The 23,593-nt window shown below is 39.3% G+C and overlaps 1 protein-coding gene across 1 annotated transcript; it reads right to left on the reverse strand.

Moving 5' to 3' along the window:
- Positions 1–183: 183 nt before the first annotated feature.
- On the reverse strand, positions 184–18,940 carry si:dkey-183c6.7 (urea transporter 2). The gene is made up of 8 exons (XM_005950081.3): positions 18,482–18,940; positions 16,987–17,176; positions 16,305–16,433; positions 15,411–15,600; positions 9,635–9,782; positions 2,854–2,985; positions 1,114–1,163; positions 184–739 (listed from the first exon to the last, which is right to left on the reverse strand). Exons 1-8 carry the CDS (start codon positions 18,606–18,608, stop codon positions 557–559), a joined length of 1,149 nt encoding a protein of 382 aa, XP_005950143.1. The 5' UTR covers positions 18,609–18,940; the 3' UTR covers positions 184–556.
- Positions 18,941–23,593: the final 4,653 nt, after the last annotated feature.

Here is a 23,593-nt window from a genome sequence, read left to right on the forward strand (position 1 = left end):
TCCAGTGGAGTGCTGTTGTATGTCTATGCAGGGTAATGAACGAGTTGGAAAAAAAAAAACCTACCAAAAAAACAAAAAACAAACTAGAATTCAGTCTGTGTTTTTATTGACAATAACAGTAAAACTGTCATTTAAAAAAAAAAAAAACAACAACCATGATTTTATTGAATTGTTGATTTTCATGCTTATTAAAAGAGGTTTTCTTTCCCTTTAAAGTGCCTGTTTCTGTCGGCTTTGTGTGTCATTTGAGGAAAATAATACAGGGGGCTAATCAGAGTGGAATATTTGACATATTTAATAGAAATGGTCAGGTTTGAACACATACATTTATGTAAAGACAACTGATCAATTCACTACTGTGCCTTAATTGCCACACTGTGGGCAAAATATAGAATGAACTCCTCCTTAAAGTGTTCAGTAAAGTGTTCACCATCTTTAACAAGCCTATGCTGACATGAGAATGTTTACCTAAAACTTTTATGGTCTACTCCATCCAGCTAACAACATGACAGTCCAGATACAGTGCTGCGTACACAGGTGCATGTCTATCCTCACGCTACACATCTGCGCTCTCCCTTTCTTCGGTGTTTCCAGCTTCCCATTGGCTTCGCAACTGCAGGTTGCGTTCAGGAGCTCTCACTTGACCAGTCGGGATGCGGTACGCTGCTAAACTGCCGGTCAACAGCAACATCAGTGTGGCCACCAGAGTAGCTGCCCAGCTGCATGCTGGCAGACCAACCTTGGCAGAAAAAAAGAGAGAGGATCTTTAATGATGAATACGACTGAAGTGAGACAAAATTTCATGTCCACTGCTTTTGGAAATTCTCCTTCTATATATATGCAAGCTTTTAGGACACTGAATCCATAATTTTTTTTAGATTGTAACTACTTATTTGAAAGTTATAGTTATTTTAGTTACATTTGGTGGCTCCTGTAAACACATCTAAGGCTAAAGAAAGTGATTTAAATTTCACAATGTAGTTCCAATCAATTTGAAAGCGATATCCTACTTTGGAAGAATTGGAAGTTCTACAGAACACATAAGAAGCCAAGCTTGCAAGCTTGGGATCAAAAATGTGAAAAGGGTTGTGAAAGGCCTCTGTGTGTACTCACAGTTCCCATCAAATTGCTCAAAGCAATGTCAGCATATGCAGAGAAGAAGGCTGCGGACGGGAGAAAAACAAAAGATTAGGTTAAATATATCCTCCATATATTCACTCCCTATCACTCTCCAGGTTTCTGTCTCACATACTGCTCTGTGGTATTTATTTAGTCGCACTTTCTCCTGACAGTAGACACAGTACCAGCTCCACGTAAGGCCAATTTACCTAATGTGAGCAGATTAGGTCCCTTTTCAGAGGGGTCAGTACCGCTTTTTGCCTGAGCTGCAATTTTATTCTGTATTTATGTGTTAAAGGTTTGAAAAGGAAACACATTCTGAATAGAAAGATAATCTGTCTATTCAGAATGCCTTTCCAGCTTATAACTGACACAATTAGAAATAATTGTTCAGTGTAATTACAGCTATTCAGCATGAAGGAGAGGAAAAAAGGAGAGGAGCAGTAATAAGTAGAGGGATAATGTAGAAAAGGGGGAAATAAACTGAATTAATGACAGGAAAGTGGAAGTAGTGTATGTACATAAATGGAGTGACTGCGGGTTAAATAAGCTGTTTATTTCATATGTATGTGGTCATTAATGGAGACATGCCGTATTCTTCTTAAGGAGGGATGATTCAACATCAGAATGATCAACAAAAGAATTCATTTAGTGATGATTCACTGAGAAGAGCTGTGATGGTGTAAGTGACATTTTGATGAGTCAAAGGATATCAGCACATTGAGCAAATTACATAAATGCACAAAAAAGAGGCCTTTCATTCAAACGGGTGACTATCTCAGAGACCCATGTAAATGGGTCTTGTTTGTTTGACCTCAATTTCCTCTCAAAGTAAGTTGGTTGCTGTGAGTATTACTTATTACTATCAGGTTTTTGACACATAAAAACTTTTTACCCACATTCTCGAGATGAATAAAAAAATAAAAACATTTGACTGCTTTAACCCAGGGGTAGGCAACTCCAGGCCTCAAGGGCCGGTGTCCTGCAGGTTGTAGATCTCACCCTGGGTCAACACACCTGAATCAAATGATTATTTCATTACCAGGCCTCTGGAGAACTTCAAGACATGTTGAGGAGGTCATTTAGCCATTTAAATCAGCTGTCTTGGGTCAAAGATACATCTAAAACCTGCAGGACACCGGCCCTTGAGGCCTGGAGTTGCCCACCCCTGTTTTAAAGGGTTAAAGCTAAGTGACAGCCCGCTTTAATGCTTCAGCACCATGGACAGAGGCAACGGGAAGCTTACATTTGGACCAGTAATAATACTTTTGTTGCCCTCCAGTGGCATATTTAAGTACTGAGACTGACAATTACACAAGCAAAAATATTGTTTTGCTGTTTTATTAATTCTGTAAGACAAATACAAGGAAGGTCACGTCATTTCAAGCACATATTATTTTAAAAATGGGAAACAATATGGTTGTATTGCTGTTGAAAGCCATTTTAAGCTGTTCTCTTATTTAAAAGGCGTCACCACAGCAGGTAACTCCACATATTCCATTTGTCAAATTTCTTGCACCACATTCCTGATACCCAAGTTTGGTAGGGTGCTTTTTCTATTGTGCATATTAGAGTATACACAATGGCTAGAGAAGAGCATCCCCCAGAATAAATTTGTACTTAAATGCCATCTTACATCATTTGTTATGTAACTACAGCGTCATTTAACTGCCATTAGATACTTGAGACAACAGATAATAACTGTGCCTGTGTGTGTCTGTGTGTCTGTGTTACCACTGGCGATAGCAAAGAGGTGCGTCCACAAGCTGAGGATGAAGAATCCTCCAACAGCCATGCAGCCCAGAGCTCCATTAAACCCTGACAGACCTGAGTACAGAGATTCATGACGCACTGCCATGGACAAACCTGCCACACACATACACACAATAAGAGCCAATGAATGAGTCACACTTGTTCACAGATATGGTAATAACACAAGTGGAAATACACAAATAACAATTAATTACTGTATCCCATCACTGACAAGCTGAAGTACTAAATAACTGTCCATGTGGTGGTGCTACATGCACACTATTGTGTGGCTGCTCTCAGTGCAACGTGTAATTTGCGTGTAACCTAATAAGGACATTTTAATGTTTCCTGGCTGCTACTTCAAATCAACACACAGGAAGAGACAAAAACTGGTCCAGAGTAGAATAGAATAGAATCGGCCTTTATTGTCATTGTACATGTATAATGAAATTGTGGGTGCTCCACAGCAATAAAATATAAATGGTGGATAGCAAGAATAAATAGCAAACAGGAGAATATATATACAATCAAGATACAAAAATACGAGAAAAGCACAGATTAGAGAACAAATGTCACTAAATATCAACATTTCACTGAAGCTCGCAGAAGAGCAGTTAGTATTTTAAAGTCTTGTGTAACTGGGTTTACAGAATATGATGCATCACTAAGGTAACCGCTGCCAGTTTGCCTGCTTTGTCTATTGTATTCCAGAATATTGCAGGTTGAATTGAGCCACTGTATGTCGAATGGGGCCACACCAAAGGGAATCTGCCTGTTACATTTTCTTAACACTTAACATATCAGTGACATGCAGTTTTAGATTTGAAACAGAGAATAACATTCAAATCTTCATCACAAGAGATTAATTCATTCTGAGTTTGATGTCAAAGAGGCAGGTGGATTAAGACAAGGTCAATGCCTTGCCTCGGACTCACGTGCACACGAGATATCCACAACAGTGTGACGCTGAAACTAAAAGCAAACTGCACAGGGGGCATGCTGACCCAGATAAATCTCTGCAGGGCCAAAAGCACTGACATTTTTTCTCCCTGGCCTCCGGCACCAGCTGCACAATGTCTCCTAACCTTCTAGAGGGAGAATAACAATTTCAATACAATGAAGTAAGAACATGTAGAGCCACTGAGTTCGTCTGCAAAGGCCAACAAGTTTTTTTTTCCAGAATCAGTGAGCATGACAGTTAACATTTCTCTGAAATATTTAACCTTTGTTGAAATGTAAAAAAAAAGAAAAAAGTATTGCAACACAGTGTTGTGGCGCACAATCCACTGACTGGTTGAGGCTTTTCTATGTGGAGTTTGATTGTTTCCTCTCTGTCTATGTGGGTTCTCTTCGTGTACCCCGGAATATGAGTGTGAATAGTTGTCCTTTTGTGTTAGTTCTGCAATAGCTTGGTCACCTGTACACAGTGTACCCCACCTCTCGACCCAGAATAACCTCAGCCCACCTGCAACCCTGAATCAGATAAGAGGAAGGCAACAGATGGAGCTGGATGGATGCATCTTCAACCTTACATTTGGAGCAGATCTGACCTTTTGGAAAAGTTTTTGTGTTAGATTGTTTCCTGATTGATTATTTAAACTTTGCTCCATTGTCATACACCTCCCTCATGTAGGTAAACACCTTTTAATGTAATGCATCCCAATCCATCAGCAGAATGCCAGCAATTGCTAATTAGTATGTCAGGAGATAATCTAATTACAGTATTGGACATATTCAAATGTTGACCTGTTGTAGATTGCAGATTAATAGTCCTGTAGTAGGAGTGATGGATTTTTAACTGTCTGGATATGTCGAATATTATAAAATAAATAACTGAACACGGTCTGGTTGTGAGGAGTGACCCTTTAATCCTCCATTTGCTCTTCTTATAAATCATTTACACACATGTGCACTAAGTTGGATGAGCTCCACTTTGCGAAGTACATTTTTATTTTTTGTCTTCCAGCCATTTTCATTTTAATGCCTGAAAATGAAAGATAATACACAGTGTAAATGCATTGGCGACTGTGCGTGGTCGCTTTGGTGCTGGTTTTACAGACTGTATTTTATAAGGAACTATCAATTTTGGTGGCTCGTCTGTAGATTAATGACCCTCAGGCAGTGCTGTGATTGATTTCCTTATTACAAGGCATTGGCAGCAGCAGTTTGGCAGTCTGGACCTGAAGCAGACTGACCACACCCCTATGGTGCTTCCTTACTCTGTGTCTGCTAGACTATTGGCTTCCACTCCCGTTTGCTTTTTCTGTTTTTACGGCCACCTCCTTCAGCAGCTGCTCGTTAAACGCTTCACTCCCCTCTTGTCTCTGCTTCCTTTCACACTCTCCATCTTTTATTCCAACCATTTTCTTTTGTTTCTCACATGCAGTACTTTCCTTGTTCCCTTCATTGTTTGATCACTCCTCCTTTTCCCACTTGGTCTCTTTCTACACCATTAAAGACTAATAGCTTTGATGGAGAAAGTCCCTGGAGGATACTAAATTTTTTTTTACTGTTTTTACGTCTTTATTCTTGTGTGTTTCTGGATGTGAAACTCTCTTTCTGATGTCATCTGTGCTATCAGAATGAGTCAGAATGAGTATTCATATCATATTAAATCCAGTATGTCCCCTCTCCTTTTTTCTCCTCTCCTCCCATTTCTTTTTCACATTCCTCCATTAACAGTGACTTGCAAAAAGACTAAATGGTGGAGAAATTTATCGCAATGAACTCATACGAACTTTGCATAATGCCTAACTTGGTATTTTGGTATTTGCCTCCTAAATTTCCTTTCCCACCCAGTGGACCCTCCTGACAAGACCGTCCTATGTTGGTAATAATTCTGCGCTATCCTAGGTACCGTAGGGTGAGAGGCAGGAACAGCATAATAAAGCTGGAAATTCTGTTTCAGGTGTGCCACCCCAATATTTTTAGTGGCTATACCCATGAAAGTAATTCTGGAGGCGCTGATCCTCTGGGCTTCATGCAACTAGTGACGCATCCTTTGATGTTTTTAAGGGGGAAAATTGTGGACTCAAATGTTAATACTCTCTAGGGTTCAACAGTCTAAGCATCAGATGGAATTATTTATCTTCGCTTTAGTAGTACTTTATATTACAGCTTGGTAATAACATGGTAATAATGGAATAAAAATGTGAAAACAATATTACTATGAAATATAGTAGAAATGGGCAGTTTTTCTTTTTGATGGCCTGATTCATGATTATTGCTACAGTTATTTGCTGGAAATCATTATACCTTTGGAAATTTCCATTATTCTATTATTACTATGAAATTTAATAGAAACATGCTTTGACTTTATAAACAGAAATTTCAGACTGTTCAGCTCAGCCATTCACAGAAAATACTTCATGTATGTCGTTAAGCTTCTTATGTAATACCCGAAGGTCTGACTCAAGACCACTGGTGTATAGTTTGACCATAATTCTGCCAAGAGCCTAAATAAAATCACAAAAGCAGGTGTTGCCGTTTACTTTACACTCTAATTTGATATATTTTAAACATCCCTATGCATTACAACATTATACTTCATGTCACAAATAAACATTGTTCTTCCTCCTTTCTTTTGTTCTCCTGATGCTACGCTATGCAAAATCACAAATGCAGATGTGAGATTTGATGAAAAATCATTTGATGAAAGAACCCAGAGTTAAGAGTGAACCGTAGTTGACTTCTCTGATGCCTCACTTTTTCTTTCCTCCTGTACCTGATACACAACATGAATGCAGCAGAAGGTAGACAGGCTATGGCCTACATACAGCCCCTGATCTCCTCCTCCTGAAATCCCTCATGGGACTAGTTTACAGCGCAATCCTTTGAATGACAGCTCTAAAAATGTCCTCACACTCTCTCCTCTCCAAGTCTGACCCATGCTTCTGTATCTTTCTGCCTCCTTCTGAAGACATTAAAAGGCGATGAAGCTGTTAAGCTGAGACAGCCTCAATGATTTCATCGGCCTGTCAATAAATTACACATTTCTGAACATCTGCCACCTGCCTGCCATTTGATCTTTACACATTTAGCACTACAGTCATTTTTTTGTTTTTATTTATGTTTTTGTCACTGATTTCATACTTTGTAAGTACAAAACAAAACCTAAACAAACAAACAAAGAAATAAAATGGTGACATTTAGTCCATAGATGAATTATACAGGGTTTTTTGTATATCACAAAAGATTATCGGTTTACTTATCTTGTCCAAATAATGATACAAGGTCTTTTGTTGTTTCTCTCCCTGTCACCTTTTTATTTCATTTACTCAGGTCACACCTTATCCTTACTTTCCCTTCAAAACTTATTATACCCTTTCTCAATTCTCCATCTCCATGTTTTGTCTCCTGACACTGATCCTTCTATTCTTGTTCTAATTCTCTGCTGAACAGGATTCAGTTGTAAGTTTAACCTTGTAGCACTTATTCACACTCTCAACTGTCTCAATTGTTGCCGCTGTGGCTTCTTTTCTTTCGGTGTGTGGGTGTCCATTTTACATTTATTCAGAGGTTCTGGTTCACCAAACAATACCAAGAGGTTAAATGATGCTTATAATCACACAGTAAATGTTATGAACTTTTCTCATGACTGTATATACAGTATAGTTTAGTAGTTAAGAACAACTGTGGAGATCTGTGATGCAGAGGAATCTGATACATCAGACTTTTGTAGACAAAAAGTACAAAAATAATAAATTAAGTTTAGTTTTATTCTTTTTTGAGAGATTTGTTGCTTGGCAGAGGTATAGTAAGCCAATTGCAGTAACAACAGCATTTAAAATTAGGAACAGGATTGTTTGCTGGATAAGAGCATATTTTAGGCTAGCGGCTAAATTTTGGGTTTTCTACAGGTGTCTAAATGACAGAGACAAAAGAGTGAGTGACTTTCATGTTAATAAAATACTTCAAATAGCTTAATATGGCTAAAACATGACTAAAATTCTAAAATCACTAAGAGCAAAAGCCGCATTACAAAGAAATGAAGGAAAGAAGAATGGATCACAGAAAAAAGAGAGAATGCACAAATAGCAGTGAGAGAGACTTTGGCATTTTGTCTGTCTGCATTTAGCTGCTACGCTACATCAGGCTGCTTCCTCTTGGCTCTGTCTCCTACACAATCTCATTATAGTCACATCCCTTTGATTACTTTCCCATCACACTGTTGTTTTTATTGCAGAAGTCTGTGTGGTTGTTTGTGTTTGTGTGTTTCTGCACTCCTGTGTGTATGTCCCTGCCACTGTTAGCATGTGTCCACAGGTTTGTGTGAGTGTGTAGCTGTACCAGCTCACTCCCACTCTTCTTTTTTTTATTCTGTATGACTCATAGCTACAAACACACATGATGTAGACACACACACACACACACACACACACACACACACACACACACACACACACACACACACACACACACACACACACAGTATTTTAGGACACTTTACTAAAGTTACATAGATGTGGCTGGAATCAGTGCTGAACGTCCAGCGTTTCTCATTCTTTTGTGTAAAAAGAGTCAGAGTGAAGCAGATATCAGAGGAACACTGTGCCACAGCCCCGTGGGTGTGTATATAAGCCAGCAGTATTAGTGCTCTGCATGGCTAATTGCTTTGTGTTTTATTTAGCTTCGTGCGCACAAGCTGCTGCTGCTAACAGTTTCTTATTTATATATCTGCTGCTGACATGTCTTAATTTCAGAGAGATGCATGAACATAACCTGAAACTGAACTCATTACAACACACTTTCATTTGACACTTCGCATGCAGACATTTACGTCTTCAGGTCCTGGCAGAGGTATTGCATTTTGCTTTTGGGCACAGGTGTGACTACATGCGTAACACCAACTTTGACACACTGTTTCACAAACCAGTAAAGCACGATAAAGGATAGCTTTTAGGCCAAATCTGTTAATATTGTTAATATAAACAGAGTTTTCCAGTATATTATGTGTAAATGTTAATGACTCAGTTGGGATTATCATCATGCTTCCACCTGGGTATCAATCTCAAGGCATGTAAATTACTGTAGGATAATTGTGTGAATAAGAATATGAATAATCTGTGTCTTCCAGCCTTGTAATTGATTTGCAACCTGTCCAATGTGTGCATTTTTCCTAAAGTAAACTAAAGCAGGTTCATATGGATAAACAACGGATTCACAATTTGTAAAATCACAGAGGTCAGAGCATGAAACAGACCTAGAGCAGCTCTGTAGGGAACCATGAACTACTCCAATTTTCAGTCTGTATTTCTCTTTGTGTTTTGTGTCTTATATTTACAATGTTTTCAAGAAAGGCCTAATAGGCTCAAAAAAGGCAGACTTCAAGTCCTTTGTGAAGGTAAATTGGATCCTTCTACCCCCCCATAACACAAACAAAACTACCTTGTGATGTTTACTTCTCCCCTCAGTAAGCATAACTAGTTTGTACTGCTGGCTTTCTATAATAAATATTGTCTCATGCTCGGAAATGGTACCCCAGAGCCACTGAGGACATTGTTACACAACTATTTTCACACAGTAATACTCACCTCCTCACATTTTCCTGTGAAGTTTAGGAGTTCCCTGTAAGTGGTGAGCTCTAAGGTGATGTATCATACAATGAAATGCTGACAAGTTGATCCCAGTATCACTGAAGACTGTGTTAAATTGGGATTTATTGTGAGTGGTGCATTTGTATGATGCACAAACAAATGCAATAACACTTTTCTCTCTCCCACTCCTCCCACGCAGCCACATGAGCACACAGATTGAAACCAACCGGTCAGCGTTCCTACTGTGGATCCCAGCAGAGCATGGACGGCGAGCAAGGGGGAGTAGAGGAAAACAGCTCCCAAGATGAGAAGGGACGGTCCCAGGTCCCCACAGGCAAAGATCTGACCCACTCCAAGAGGGATGCCACGTATTACCTGGACAAAGAGAGGATTTAGGGGATTATTTGCTTTGCCTTTATTACCTAGCATACTGAAGAGCATTACACAGAATTTATATAAGTTGCAAGAGCAGAAACACTCTCACAAAAACATAATAACACAATGGTTGAAATAACCTCAGTGACTTTCTTGCAGCTTAAATCAGCATATTTTTTTTAACCAACATTCACACACACCCGTGCTGCATCCAAACCAGTTAAATGAAGAGTTTCCATGGTGATGTGCTGGTGCACCTGCCTGTCGCGGATATTTAGAAGTCATAAACGGTCTTTCATTATATTGCTGTAACTCTTGCATGCGTGCCTGTGTATGCGTGTGTGTTTGTGCAAGATTAAATACACTGTCAGTGAAGTGCAGCCAGAGCACCATCCTCAGCAGACTGACTGAAGCCGAAGACATCAAATATAAATAGGATCGACGTCATCACCATCTCTGGAGAGAACCAGAGGAAACATGAGTGAAAGAAAGAATGGAGGAGGAAGACTGATGGAAGAAAAGTAAAACAGAGAGCAACAGAAAATAAATACTGGATAAAAATGGGGAAATTAGGAAGAGGAAAGAAGAAGTAGCAAGGAATATGAGGATGGGACAGGATCACAGTGACCTTGTTCGTTGTAAACTAAAGGGAAGGAGAGAGATAAAGAAGGAAGAAAGGAGGAAGGAGATTTCCACAGCAGAGCAGGGAAACAGACTGGAAGGAAGAGAGGCACAGAGATGAAAAGAACGGTTTAAAGGGTGTAAATCTCATAAGTAACAAACAAAAAGGGAATCTATTAAGTTAAAGGAACAGCTTTTTATGCGATGAAAGACAGACAGATGGAGTGAATCAGAAAGGAAACAATGAAATATGTCTGAAGGAGGGAAAGATGGAGAAACTTTGATATGTGGGGAAAAACTGAAAAAAAGAATCTGAGGTGATGGAGCTGAAAGTTGTGGAAAGTAATTATTTAGTGTGAGGGACAAACTGTGCCACGGGGTGTGATGCTTGTTAATGGAATCGTGTGTAAATCTCGACTCCATATTCAGGACACCTTACAGTGCTGACGGCTGGCAGCATGGCTAATCTAGTTTATACAACTTTGCAGTTACTTTGCATATCGTCGTGTACAGAAATGCACTTTAGGCAATGTGCTACAAAAAAGAAGAAACAACTTCAGTCTGTAGTCTCTGTCAGATAGCTTCATACCAGGAAGCCTGCTTACAGGTCTTCTAAGGTCATGTCCCTGCCATCAGTGTTTTGTTATTTTCTTAAAGAAATAATGAAGCAAAGTCATGCACAAAAACTGAAAGAATGTCTCTCGGCTCCAGTGGATGAAAGCTGAAGTCAAAGCACAGGAGCCAAAGACTGAAGTTCTCTAAATGGACACTTGAGGCTGATTCCAAAGGCTATTCAATTCCAGCTGACTCCCATGTTAAAATGCTCAAATTTACATATGCGTTAAGGTGGTGTAATAAATCCACGGCAGACCCGACCATACGTTCATGCTTTCCAGCATACTTTATTCACGGTTGCTGTTTTAACAATACTCGGGTGCAGTTTTCCAGATCACCGCCAAATACTTCACCAACCACAACACACACTCAGGACCCAGTGCTATTTACGCAGGACGGCGTGGTGAGCCGATGCAGCTCCGGTGCGTTGGCTTCTCCTGCAGCTGTGCCTCACCTGACTACTGCCTAATGCATTTGGTATCTATATGTCATTTTCTCTTTTGTGGCAACAACACATGGGGTACAATCAATCCCTTTTCTTCTGATTATCTGGGTCATGGGTGGCCTGTCCCATTTGCCACAAGGCGAGAGACAGACAACCATTTGCATTCACATACTCACCTATGGATAATTTAGAATCACCAATTAACCTAACTGCATGTCTCAGGCCTGTGGAGGGAAGCCAGAGTACCCAAAGAGAACCCATGCAGACACGGGGAGAAGATGCAAACTCCACACAGAAAGACCCTCGGCCTGATGGTGGATTCATTTCCCGAAATTTCTTGCTGCGAGGCAAGAGTGCCATCACGCCAGCATGTTGCCCAACATGGGATAAAATATTTACATAAACCGAATTAAGGCTTGAGGTCATGCATGGGTTATTGGGCTTGTTAATGCATAACTCCTCTTTGTCCTCTTTGTTTGTCAGGTGGGTTCAAACTATGCTCTCGGTTATCTTCTAGACATAACCTCGGCTAATTGGAGTCACTAACCTGCACCTTTTGACCGTGTTTGTGGTGCTGGTTATCTGACAAACAGCATGAATTGCTGTGAGGTTAATTGTACTAACAGCCCAGGAGAGAATCTGGAGCTCCAGTTTCGTTGAGAAAGCAGTCTGTGCTGACTACGAGTGTGCTTTGGTAACATGAGAAATAAAAATGAAAAATAATGCAAGTTAGCTGATAATTTGGCCCTCAACCTTGATGACTGTAAATTACTTCCTTTGATATAAACCCCCCCTTCCACCAGTCAAGGACACTCTTGAGAAAGCAGTCACATCACTGTCAGAATCCACAATCATGAGATGTCCTCATGAATGGCTGCAAGTGGAAATGATGTGTTTGCTGATGATGACAGAAATAACTGGATGAGTTCTCAAGTGTGCAGGGCTTTACTTTCTGCTCAATTTCAGCCAAATGCTGCAAAATTTATCTGACAGAGGTTCACAGTACAATGGTAATGACACAAAGCATACTGCAATGACAACACAGGAGTTTCTCAACACAAAGAAACTGGATATTCTTCCATGACCAAGTCAGTGACCTGATGTCATGCCAGCGTATTTGGTGTTTCTCTGTGTGAGTCTATACAAAATATTTTTGTATAGACTGTATATTTTTAAACTGCCAAATTGTCATTAGAGCATAAACCTAGCTGTTAAGACATTATAATATCCACATGACCACAAAGCTTTTCTGATTTGGGTCACCTAATTGGGTCTGCCAAAGATCGAATTTAAATTCAGTCGCTGTGTAAGTGCTGAGATGCCAGCTGGATCACTGAGATCAAAAGCTGAACACAGCAGCTGGTGAGAGTCTGGATTCTTGTCTTGTGAGAAGCAGCTCAAGGTAAGTGCCTTTCATTTGAATTCAAGAGATGAAAGGAAATAAATTCCTTACAAAGGTACACTGTTCAGCAACTTGTAGACAGTCTACTATACTTTCAGCTTCAAATTCAGGAGTAAGTTCTCACTTTGTTTTGTCTTTTTGTCCCTGACTGCTGAGCCCCAAGTTCCCAAATCCCCATGAACCCCCACCTCAGCCCACCCACCTACTCCCAAACTTACTGGGAACCTGACATTTAAACCATTCATCACAAGTCCAAGCCCTTTCTCTCCATAGAAACGGAAAAGAATACAATTAAAACCGTAACCTTTATAAAGAGCTTAACCTGTGCAATCACATTCTCCCAGCAAAAATCATCCGTTGAAACAGTTTTGACTCATTATAATTTCCAAACAGGAGCGCCACCACTGACTGTTGCTAAGTAACTGGTGAGTCATAGCTGGCTGCTCTTATGCATATAGTGCTCCCAGTTACTTGTTCACTCTGGAGACCAGGCTGCAACATGATGCGCACTCTTAGGATAACCCTGGCCTTAGTTAAGCTTGGTTTCTGTCTCTTTTTTTCTTCATTAAACATCCTACCAACTTCTAATATTTCCATTTGTGACTGCAAATGAGCAGCGTCTCTGGTGGAAGTCCTCATGATGTCAGCTCATCAGTAACAGAAATCCATTTAACCATCACGTAGTTTGATACTTCTCAGGCAGAATTTCATAAAACCAATCAAGTGGCTAATGTGCTGGTGGGACTTAAAGTGGAGTGATTAGGCACTCCCTGTCTCCTTTGTTAGGTACACCTGTTCTGCTGCTTAGTAAAATAAATATCTAATTAGCCAATCTCATTAAAAGCTCTCAGTATATTTAGACATGAGAGAGAAGAAAGAAGAAATATCAGAGAGAGGAAAGCTGATTTAAGTGACTTTTAATGTTCCATCATTGTTTGCACCAGATGCACTGGTCTTAGGATCTCAGAAAATGCTGATCTGCTGGGATTTTCCTGGAAAACCACCTTTAGGGTTTACAGAGAATGGTCCAAGAAAGCGACTTTACCTATTAGATCACTGAAGGGAAAATGCTTTGTTAACGCCAGATGTCAGCGGAGAATGGCCACAAAGCTGCAAACCGATAGGAAGGAAACAGTAACAGCGTCCACTCTTTACAGCCAAGGTAACTCTGAAAACCTTGAACAATGTAGAGAGGCAAGAGAAAAGTAGAAAAACATTGCCTGTTTTGATGAGCCTTGATTAATGCTGCAACATTTGGATGGTAAGATCAACATTTGGTGGGAAAAAAAAATGAAGGCATGGCTCCATCCTACATTCATGTTGTTTCCAAGTGTGGGTTAAAATTGTACAAACTGTACAACCTTGTCCAGTAATTGCACTTATAATTTTTTCATATATATGCATTTGTCTATCTAGAAGAAAATGGGATCATACTAAAATTAATTAAAACTTTTCCCATGGTGCACTTCGAATGCATTCACTGCTGGACTCCAAATCTTTAAAAATCGTCTTTGCCAGCATATTTTCACTATTTAATATTTACCCCTCTGGCACATCCTGGATAAGAATATTAGTTTCCTCTCTACTAGTCTCACAGCACCATTAACTCTCAGCAGAGAGACACATTTTAAGAAAGTGTGACTTGCTTTTATATGTGTGGGATACTAATAAACTCCTAATGGCATCAATGAGATATAGTGCTGTAATAAAGTTCTCCTAATGCATTGAGCACAGCCCACCTGTGTTCTGGATCATTAAATGATCCTCGTCTCAAAGTAATGTTACTGTAAATCTGACTCTCCTGTGTGACAATTATCACTGAAGTTAACAGTATCACTAGTGCCAGTGAAATTAGGCTCGCACGAAAGACAGTTATTTGGTTATGCAAGATGTTAGAGATTTAGATTTTTTGTTTATGTACTGTTTATAGTTTATATGACACTTAACACATTTATTTCATAATCCGTTTTAATAGTTTCAATAGTTCTAATTATATCAGTGAGGACAGCCAGAAAACAGAAATGTCTCTTTTTGTAATGAAATAGCAATAAACAGTACCTCATACTCCAGGAAATGGCACCTGAGTGAATAGACAGGATATAATGGGTGATTGTGCCAGTAGGACTGAGCCAACACAGTCAGACTGAAAACCAAGATGTCAACTCTAACATAAACTTGAATATGCAGAAATCAGTCTCAATAATTTTCACAGTTTCACAGAAAACATTTGGACAACTTCAGGGAGCTAAGGCCTGAGGCAAATAATGCACCTGGGCATGGCAAGATGATATGAGACAAATGAACAATTCATTTTCATTGTGTTAGACTTTCTGTCCCAGTATGAAAGTAAATCAAAAATCAAAAGGGTGACAGGTATAAAAATCTGTTACAATGTAGCCTTCAGTATTTTGGTCATTCTTATTCCATATCTCAAGGTTTTAGTTGTCGATTCCAGATTATAGTTGCCTCTCTGTACCTTCACGTAATTACTTGTACAGTATTTATCAGACAGAATCCCAGTTCAGAGGTTTTACATATTCTTTACCTGTAATGCTATGAGCTTTGTAGCATTGGGCTCCAGGGCCCCTGGTGGTTTTATTGAGTGGTGTGGAAAATAGGGGTGTTCTGGGCCAGTACACAGGAGGTAGAGGATGATAATAATGTTGAAGGGAAACACGGCAGCAGGCAAGTCCCAGCGGTCTAAAAACGATGAGAGTCCACTAAACAGAAAGACACTGAAAAAAGGAAAAGAGTAAGGAAGAAGTAATTAGAAATATTACTATTTTGTCTATTTCATTTAGAAATGAAATAGACAAAAGGAAAACCCAGAAAGTTTATAATGTTTATCTGGACTTTTCAGTGGGAGGCACGTTTTGTCACTGAGGCAGTCACTTCTTTTTCTTGAATATCCTGTTGACTGACTACTGTAGATCTCAGCAGAGACAACTCATGATGGGGAAGCTTTATTCCAATGTACTTTGTTTAAAATATGCATCACTGCACTGAGAAATTTAACAACTTCATCTTTGTTCATTTTTGATAAGAAAATAATGATAATGATAATGATGAACTACTTTTTTTTCTGAATGACACCAACCTTAACATTTGTTAAAGTCTGGAAAACGCCTGAGGTGGTGGGTACATGAAAATTACTCCCTAAAAAGAATCAACTAGCTAATGTATCAATAAATAACAAGATGTCTTTTAAAGAATATATAATCTCTGTAGATCAGCTGGAAAGAAAAATCTTCTTTTGAATTTGGAGAATCTGACTGAAAGGACAACATGAATGACAGCCATTCCCTTACCTGAACCATTAACCTTGAGAAACCTTGAGAGTTGAGAAAGCACTCTGAGGAAATACTACTACTATACTATAATAAAATGGACACACAAGAAGGGAATATAAAACACATGCGTCCGTGTATGTGTTTCTTACCATGTTGCTGACCCCAGGAAGACAGGCAGCAGGAGCCACCAGTACCAGTCTCCAGCTGAGCTATACACTCCCATAAGCAGAGACACCAACATGCCATTAAAACCATGATGACCTCCCGCCACCTCAACACTATACACGCAGACACAGAACAGGAATATTTACATATGACGATTACATTTTGCAAATAAATACATAAATAAAAAAAAACCCTGAAAGGTAATAAATCTGTACTGTTTTTCTATAATGCAACACAAAGCTTTAAATAGATTTTAATGGGTTCTCAAGAAAAATAAAATGTTCAGTTGAGTTAATGAGCTGAGGCCCATGGGTGACATTAAATTTTCTCTGCAAGTCAAAGTTAAAAATATGAGGATCTCCTGTTCAGCTGGAATTGTTTTATAAACCTTAAAAACACATTTCACTTTGTATGGTATAAATACAGGGAGAAGGCTTCAAAAATAAATGCAGGGTGGTGTGTATGCAGGGCTTATAGTTGTGAATTTTAAGTAGAAGCCCCGATCAATAGCGAACCTGAGTAGATTACAAGGTCAAAGGTTAAAGAGGATATGTTTTATTTATGTGCTTTTAGAATGACCAAAGCATTAAATATGGACACATAAATGTTCACTGCTTTCAGCCTCTGTAGTGTTGCCTGTGTTTGTGCATTTCTATATCATCCCACCTGTCTTGTCCTGTGATGACAGCTGTTAGCGTGGAGGCCAACACTCCCAGAGTTCCCAGCAGGCCCTGCCAGGGGGAAGCCCAGTACAGGGCAGCCAGGATGAGACCACCACTCAGCGGGTTGTTGGCCAGAATTACCCTGGTCACCCCTCTCAGGCCACAGACTGCCAGCTGTAGCACAAATGACTTGTCTGAGGACACATGAGGGAAAAAAAAGGTCTCTATAAATAAACAGCACTTCACAGCAAGATGCTTGCAGATGTAAAAGTGGACTGAAAGAGGCGAGTGCAACTTTTACAAAATTTCAACCGCAGTTGGATTTCTTGTTGCTAAGTCAGGGTTTTATAGCAGAATCAAAATTGGATTTTAATGATAATTTCGTTCCAAGTTGGAGAGAAAGTGCGACAGTGTTCTCTGTGGGAGTCGCATCTGAGTGTTTTAATGGTGATGTAAGCTTTTTTGAATCATTTATTTATAATTATGGTAATTTAGCACTTCCTCTAGTGGCAAAGTTTTGCGATTAATTACATTAACCCTTTAAGACCTACCATAGAACCAAGTCTGCCAGAGCTTACTTTATATTTTTACATGCTGTAGTGCCATTTTTGGGAGCATTTTAAGGTGCTATACATCAATACAACTGTTATAGCCCATATTTTAATAATATGTATGCATTAAGTCCATAGTAACTACATTAATTGCAAAAAAGTGCAATAAACTACAAAAAAATTGAAAATCGTTTTTTTTTTTTTTACATATATTTCTACTTGGAGAAATTTAAGAGGCTTATCCCTCAAAACTTTAAATACAAAAAAGTTGCAAAAAATAGTTTACAACAACAGGAAATTTATTTTGAGTGTCTTCATAGTTTTATTTTGGAGATACAGCAATTTTTATATACTGCAGGAAAAACAAAAAACAATCCTATGATGCAAATTTGCAAAGAAAACAGCAGGTGCATCAAAATAAACTATTTAAAGCAGTGCAATTCGAGTTCTAAGCATCTGAGAAACTATTCAGAAAAGCATAAAGTCAAACATGACTTTTAAAAACACCAATATAGGCTTTTAAGGCCTACAAGTAAAAACTACATTTTCCGCGGAAATGACGTCACTTCCGGTTTCAGGCAGGAAATGGCGGACATGCGATCGTTCGTGCTGACATCTGTTTCAATGTGGGAAGTGTTGCGAACAGCTGATTGGATCGGCAAATATTGTGCTTTTGTTCCTGCAAGCGCTTTTTATGCAATTTTTGCAAAGCTATATGTGGAAGGAAACCGTGACCGAGGACAAGCTGATGGCATAAGATGTAAGTACAACTCCTCCGGTTTCATATGCAAAAAACTTATTGCGCTAGCTTACGAGGTTCTGGTTCTACAGGGATTTAAAAATAATTACGCAAAACGGAGCGTGCCCGCTCTGACCGGCTTTAAAGGGTTAAGATTAGTATTGTAAGAAAAGGCTTCCGGATGACATGTATTGTGAGTTTTTTCCTACCCTTTATGTACTTATCCAAGTGCTCCATGTCTCCACTGCACAATAGCAGGCCATTCAACACACGCCGACTGAAGCTGGCACGCGTCCTGCTGGCCTCCTCCATCTCTGTTTTGGTTTCTATCCACATCCCTGCAGCTGCTGGGCCACACCAATACAAAACGTGGCAAATGGATAATAATTATGCTGCAACTCTTCAAGGTTCTTCTTATTTGCGACTCTTTTTGTTCTGTTCTCATCTGTGTTTGTTCCTCTGTTGGTTCTTTCCTTCCGCTCCCTCTGGTTCATCTCCACTCTCCTTCGCCTCCCTTTTGCTCCCCCTTCCCTTTCCAGTGCGGTTTAAGGGGATAACTTATAAACCAGGGGGGTAACGTATTCACACAGCTTTCGAGCACAGTGCCAGAGACGAACAAAGTCCAACAAAATCAGAGGAAGAAGACCTTGTCCTCTCTTTCTCCTCTCTTCAGCCAGCCCCACTCTGACATCTCATTACCTATTGTTTGTTCATTTAAGCTACTCATCCACTTTTTATTGCAGCATGTGTGTGAATGTTTGCCTTTCCTTATTTGTAAAGCCATTTGTGGACCTCATGTTATCTGATGCTTTTCCAAAAGGTGCAACATATAATCCAGATCTCTGTGCTGCTGTGTCCTCTCTGAGAAAGATATAGGAGAGGAAATGTTATTGACACCAAGTTCTGGAAGTTCTGAGCAGCACTTGCTTTGCTTTTGACTTCCTGTTGACATCATTTTAAAGAAGATCCATAGGAGAGCCATAACAAGACACTACCGCTGCCTTGAAAAGTCTTTTCCCCCCACTCCAATTTTAGAGCACTCTGAGTTAAGAGAAAGGTTTGTATTACTGTTTTAAGTGTGTGTATACCTGTAAATCTTCCAGGTTTGTAGTGGCTTACAACTCACAGAATGACCTAAATATTGGAAAAATGCTTTGATTTGACATCTAAGCTTGAGAAACAAAAGAACGCGACTCTGTGGTGACTGCATTACAAGTTGTGCGCTTGTGTGTGTGCATGCACGGCAGTTGTTGCACATCCATTAGCAGGCCCAAAGTGGAGCAGGTGAAAGCAATAGCAGAATGGCACATATCATCTCCAAAAGTGAATCTTTTCACTTCAACTGAAGCAGAAAAGCAAGGTGGCAATTGCTGTGCCATTCAAGCACCCCTGACAGCTCATCTCTCTCTCTCTCTCTTTCTTGCTTCCTCTATCTCCCACGCTCTATCCATCTTTTATTTGCTTCAATAAATACATCCACTTCCCTCTGCTTGTCGCTGCTCCTCCTTGGCTCATTTCATCAATCACAGACGATGGAAGAGAGCTACAGATGGACACACACCCGAGTGGACTTTAATAAGAGGAAGGAAAATGCTGGACCTGCAAATGTGGTGGTTTTATAAAGACACACGCAGCCACAGGTCTACAGCACATGAGGACAAGCCACTCGTGCACTGATATGCATATTCTTATTCTTCTTGTTAGGTTTTTCTGTTTACTTTACTACAGACTCAATTGAACAGAGGGTGAAGGTCACAGAGAGCATAAACACATCACACTCAGAGGGTGGAGCCTTACAGTGAAGTATAAAGTATGGACTTATCTGCATTAATGTGTTACTTGTAACAGAAAACTGATCAAATGTGGGAGGAATCAACCAAAAGACCTTTGCTCTGAAGAAAAATACAGTTCCACCAGACGGGTTTTGTTAAGTAACTTGTACAGTGACACAGAGAAGTGTGTGAAGTCTGTAGAAAAACACTGTACAACATGTGTGACAGACAGAAAATCTGCACATAACATCATTGTGTCGGTTTTGTTGTACTCCTTTGTGTTTCTGTGGTTTTATTTTCCCTGCCACCGTACATGTTTTCTTGTGTTAGTTAGTTTTATAGTTTGGTTACTTCAGGTTTGACTTTGACGTTGTTGCCTTACTGTTATATTTACTTCAGCAGCTGTTTTTATTCCCTGTTTTCTTTAATTGTTTCCACCTAGGTCTTTAACTAACCTTTTTACCAGTTAGCTATTCTCATGTCCTTCTGTCTTCTTTAAGATCATCTGTTCACCCACCTGTTACCTGTTTTATTCTCCTCCTGTGTTCCTGAGGTTATTTGTGCCCTGTTTACTTCTTTGTATTATTTTTCGACTTGGGTTTGTATTGCCAGTTTTGTGTAGCTATTCTGGCTGTCAGTAAGTACGTATCCTGCCGGACTATTTGAGTATACTGAAATGTAACAGTTTAAAAGACAAAATTCTAAAAATGTTCTCATCATAATCCCTAATATTTATCCCAGAGTCTGTGTCCTACATTCTACATGAACACAGCTGGATTTGTACTACCATTTTTTTATGATTCAAAAAGGAGGGAAAAAAGTGTTAAAAACTGTAGTTCCTTGACTGCAGGAGTATTCAGCCCCCATACACGTCTCTTTTAAAATGCATACTTTTACAGTAGAAATAAAGAATTTTACAGCTTTGGACAAAACAAACAAACAAACAAAAAAACCCAGTTTTGGTCCAGGGCTAATTTAACCTTTCATGGCAACTACCATGACTGACTTTAATAACTTCCTTATTGTTGTAATGTAGCATGGTGTGGAGATAATTGTACTAACAGTAATTGTTACACTAGTTATGATCATTTCTACATAAGAACAAACAAAAAACATCAAAAAGCTAAAACTGAGGCTACCAACCTGTGCCCATCTTTTATATACAGTTAATGAGAGCTGTCTGCAGCAGTGTCCTCACTCAGTTAGATTCATAACATATGGGCTAACCCAATACATCTCAGCAGTTTAATGTCTCCTCAGACTAAAAGTGATAAACTGGATGGTCTCAGGACATTACTAAGAAACATTAATGTCACATCAACATCCACCAAGAACAGAGCAAAACAGAAGCACCAGCAGCTGCTATACATATCGAATGGACACGTTATGTTTTGCAAGTATTAGGGTATTAATCTGTGGTTTCAGATAAAGAAAGAACAAGCTACCAATCAGAACTAATGCAAGTGTTCGAATCAGTTTCCAGAAATGCCCTACAGCCGCTTAAGTATCTAATTACTGAAGTGGCTCAAAGAATCCAATCTTCAAAGCAAATGGAGCATGAGGCCCTGATAACATCACAAATGAGGTGCAGAAATAACAGCCCATCTGGACTTCAAGATGCAGTGTTCATACTGGTCATCATGGTGCTTAGCCTCGAAGTTTTCCCAGACGCGTTCACTGAAGGGCTAATTGTCTTAGAATATTCCAACATTTCCCAGGTTTGTAAACAATAAATTACTAAATGTCCACATAAGACAGTTGGGGTGTGAGGGCAGGACACACAAAAAACACACTGTTAAGGAATTGCGATTGTGTTATCTGGAAGATTAGAGAGGAGAGCAGAGGAAAATGGGCATTTTTTCTCCTTGTTACTATGGTGATTGTCTTTTTCCCTCATCGTTCTCTTTCGATGTTCTTGGATGCGTGTGAAACACACTGACATACACAGACTTTGTTTTGTCACTTTAGCTTAAACTGATGCTAGATAATTTAATCGGCTTCCCAGAATGCATCAGAGTCAAGGTGAGCTGCTGAAAAACATCCTGACTTGACTGTAAAACACTGAAATAGCAAAGACTGGACTTCAAAACCACCGTCTGAGCCACTGTGGGGATCTACAAACAATTTCACAATTCATTTTAAAAGAAAGGCAGAACATTTAAATTATGGTTGCATAAGAGGAACGTGAACATGCTGACTATTCACTCACCCAGCCTCATTCTCTAAAGACTAAAAAAAGGCAAAGATTCAAGTACAAAGTGAAGATGGCTCTAATACCAGCCCTGTAGAAAGAAGCATGCCATGAATCACGAAGTGAACATTTATGGCTTACATGTGTCCCCTCACTCAATATCAGAGAAACACTCTTCCTGTTTATGAATTCAGCGCTCAAAGACTTACACTATTAAAAATATTATTGCAATATTGCACACTGGAAACTATACTGTACCAAAATTATATTGTAATATAATGTTTCAAACTTTAAATCCAATATATTTGAAGGTTTTAAATGTGGTTTTTAAAGATTTGATGCATCTTTAAAACCAAAACAAAGGAAACATTTTAGCTTGTTGGTGCAAATTAAAATTTATCTGATCAGATTTTATTGATCTGGGATCCAATTGTCACCTTATGCTTATTTGGAAAACAAATACATATTTAAAACCAGGTCAGCTCTTCAAGTGCTTGCACTGTCACACACTATAATCCTGACTTTACACAAAAAGAAGCAGACCTCAGAATGTACTGATGTTTTTCTTCTTTGCTTATCACCCTAAAGTAGCTAATCAATCGGGTGAAGATTTTTCCTATATAGCTTTATCAGAGTACACATGCACATCAGCATTTTAATTACACTGACTTCTCGGGCTTGAGTATCATTGCAATAGACTCGTCTTCCTTGCATTCTATTAAGAAAAGCACTGAAAAGTAAAACATTAGAGAAGGTTGGTGAATGAATGATAGACCGATCCAGTGGAGAGCCCTCTGGATGATGAGTGGAGCTCCTTTTTACTTTCCCTTTTCTTTCTAAGTGGATCTTAATATTACTTGTGATGAAGCTGATTGGCTAAAGCGTATGCTCTCCACTATGTACTCACATTTTAATCTCGGTGCAGAGCAGCTGCTGCATAGTTGGATTCAGAGATTGGATTCACAGAATAATTGTCTGTAATGTCATAACTCTGCTGCCTTTTTTCTCACTTGTATTTTTATCATAGCTGGTTTAACAGAAGTTATTTGTGCAATGTATGAGAACAAAATGTGCTGCATTTTGGAAAGAAGAAATCATTTGCAGCCTGTTTGGACAAACATAATAACATCAGGAAAATGTTCATATGTAATACCTAAGAGCTGGAAGCCAGTAAACTAAGACCTGTGGTTACTGTCTTTGTTTATATGCTTAAAATGCACATACATTTCATTCTCAAAATAAATGCTAACCCTAATTAATGCATAACCCTTTGGCTGGGTGCAGTTGATGTGTGTAAGCGCAGAAACAGGCTGGTAAATGGTCACTGATTGTGCAGCTGCTCTAAATATACTCCAGTT

This window comes from Haplochromis burtoni, unplaced genomic scaffold (genome assembly GCF_018398535.1).
Source record: "Haplochromis burtoni strain Fernald_Lab_line unplaced genomic scaffold, NCSU_Asbu1 Contig_721, whole genome shotgun sequence".
Classification (NCBI taxonomy): domain Eukaryota; kingdom Metazoa; phylum Chordata; class Actinopteri; order Cichliformes; family Cichlidae; genus Haplochromis; species Haplochromis burtoni.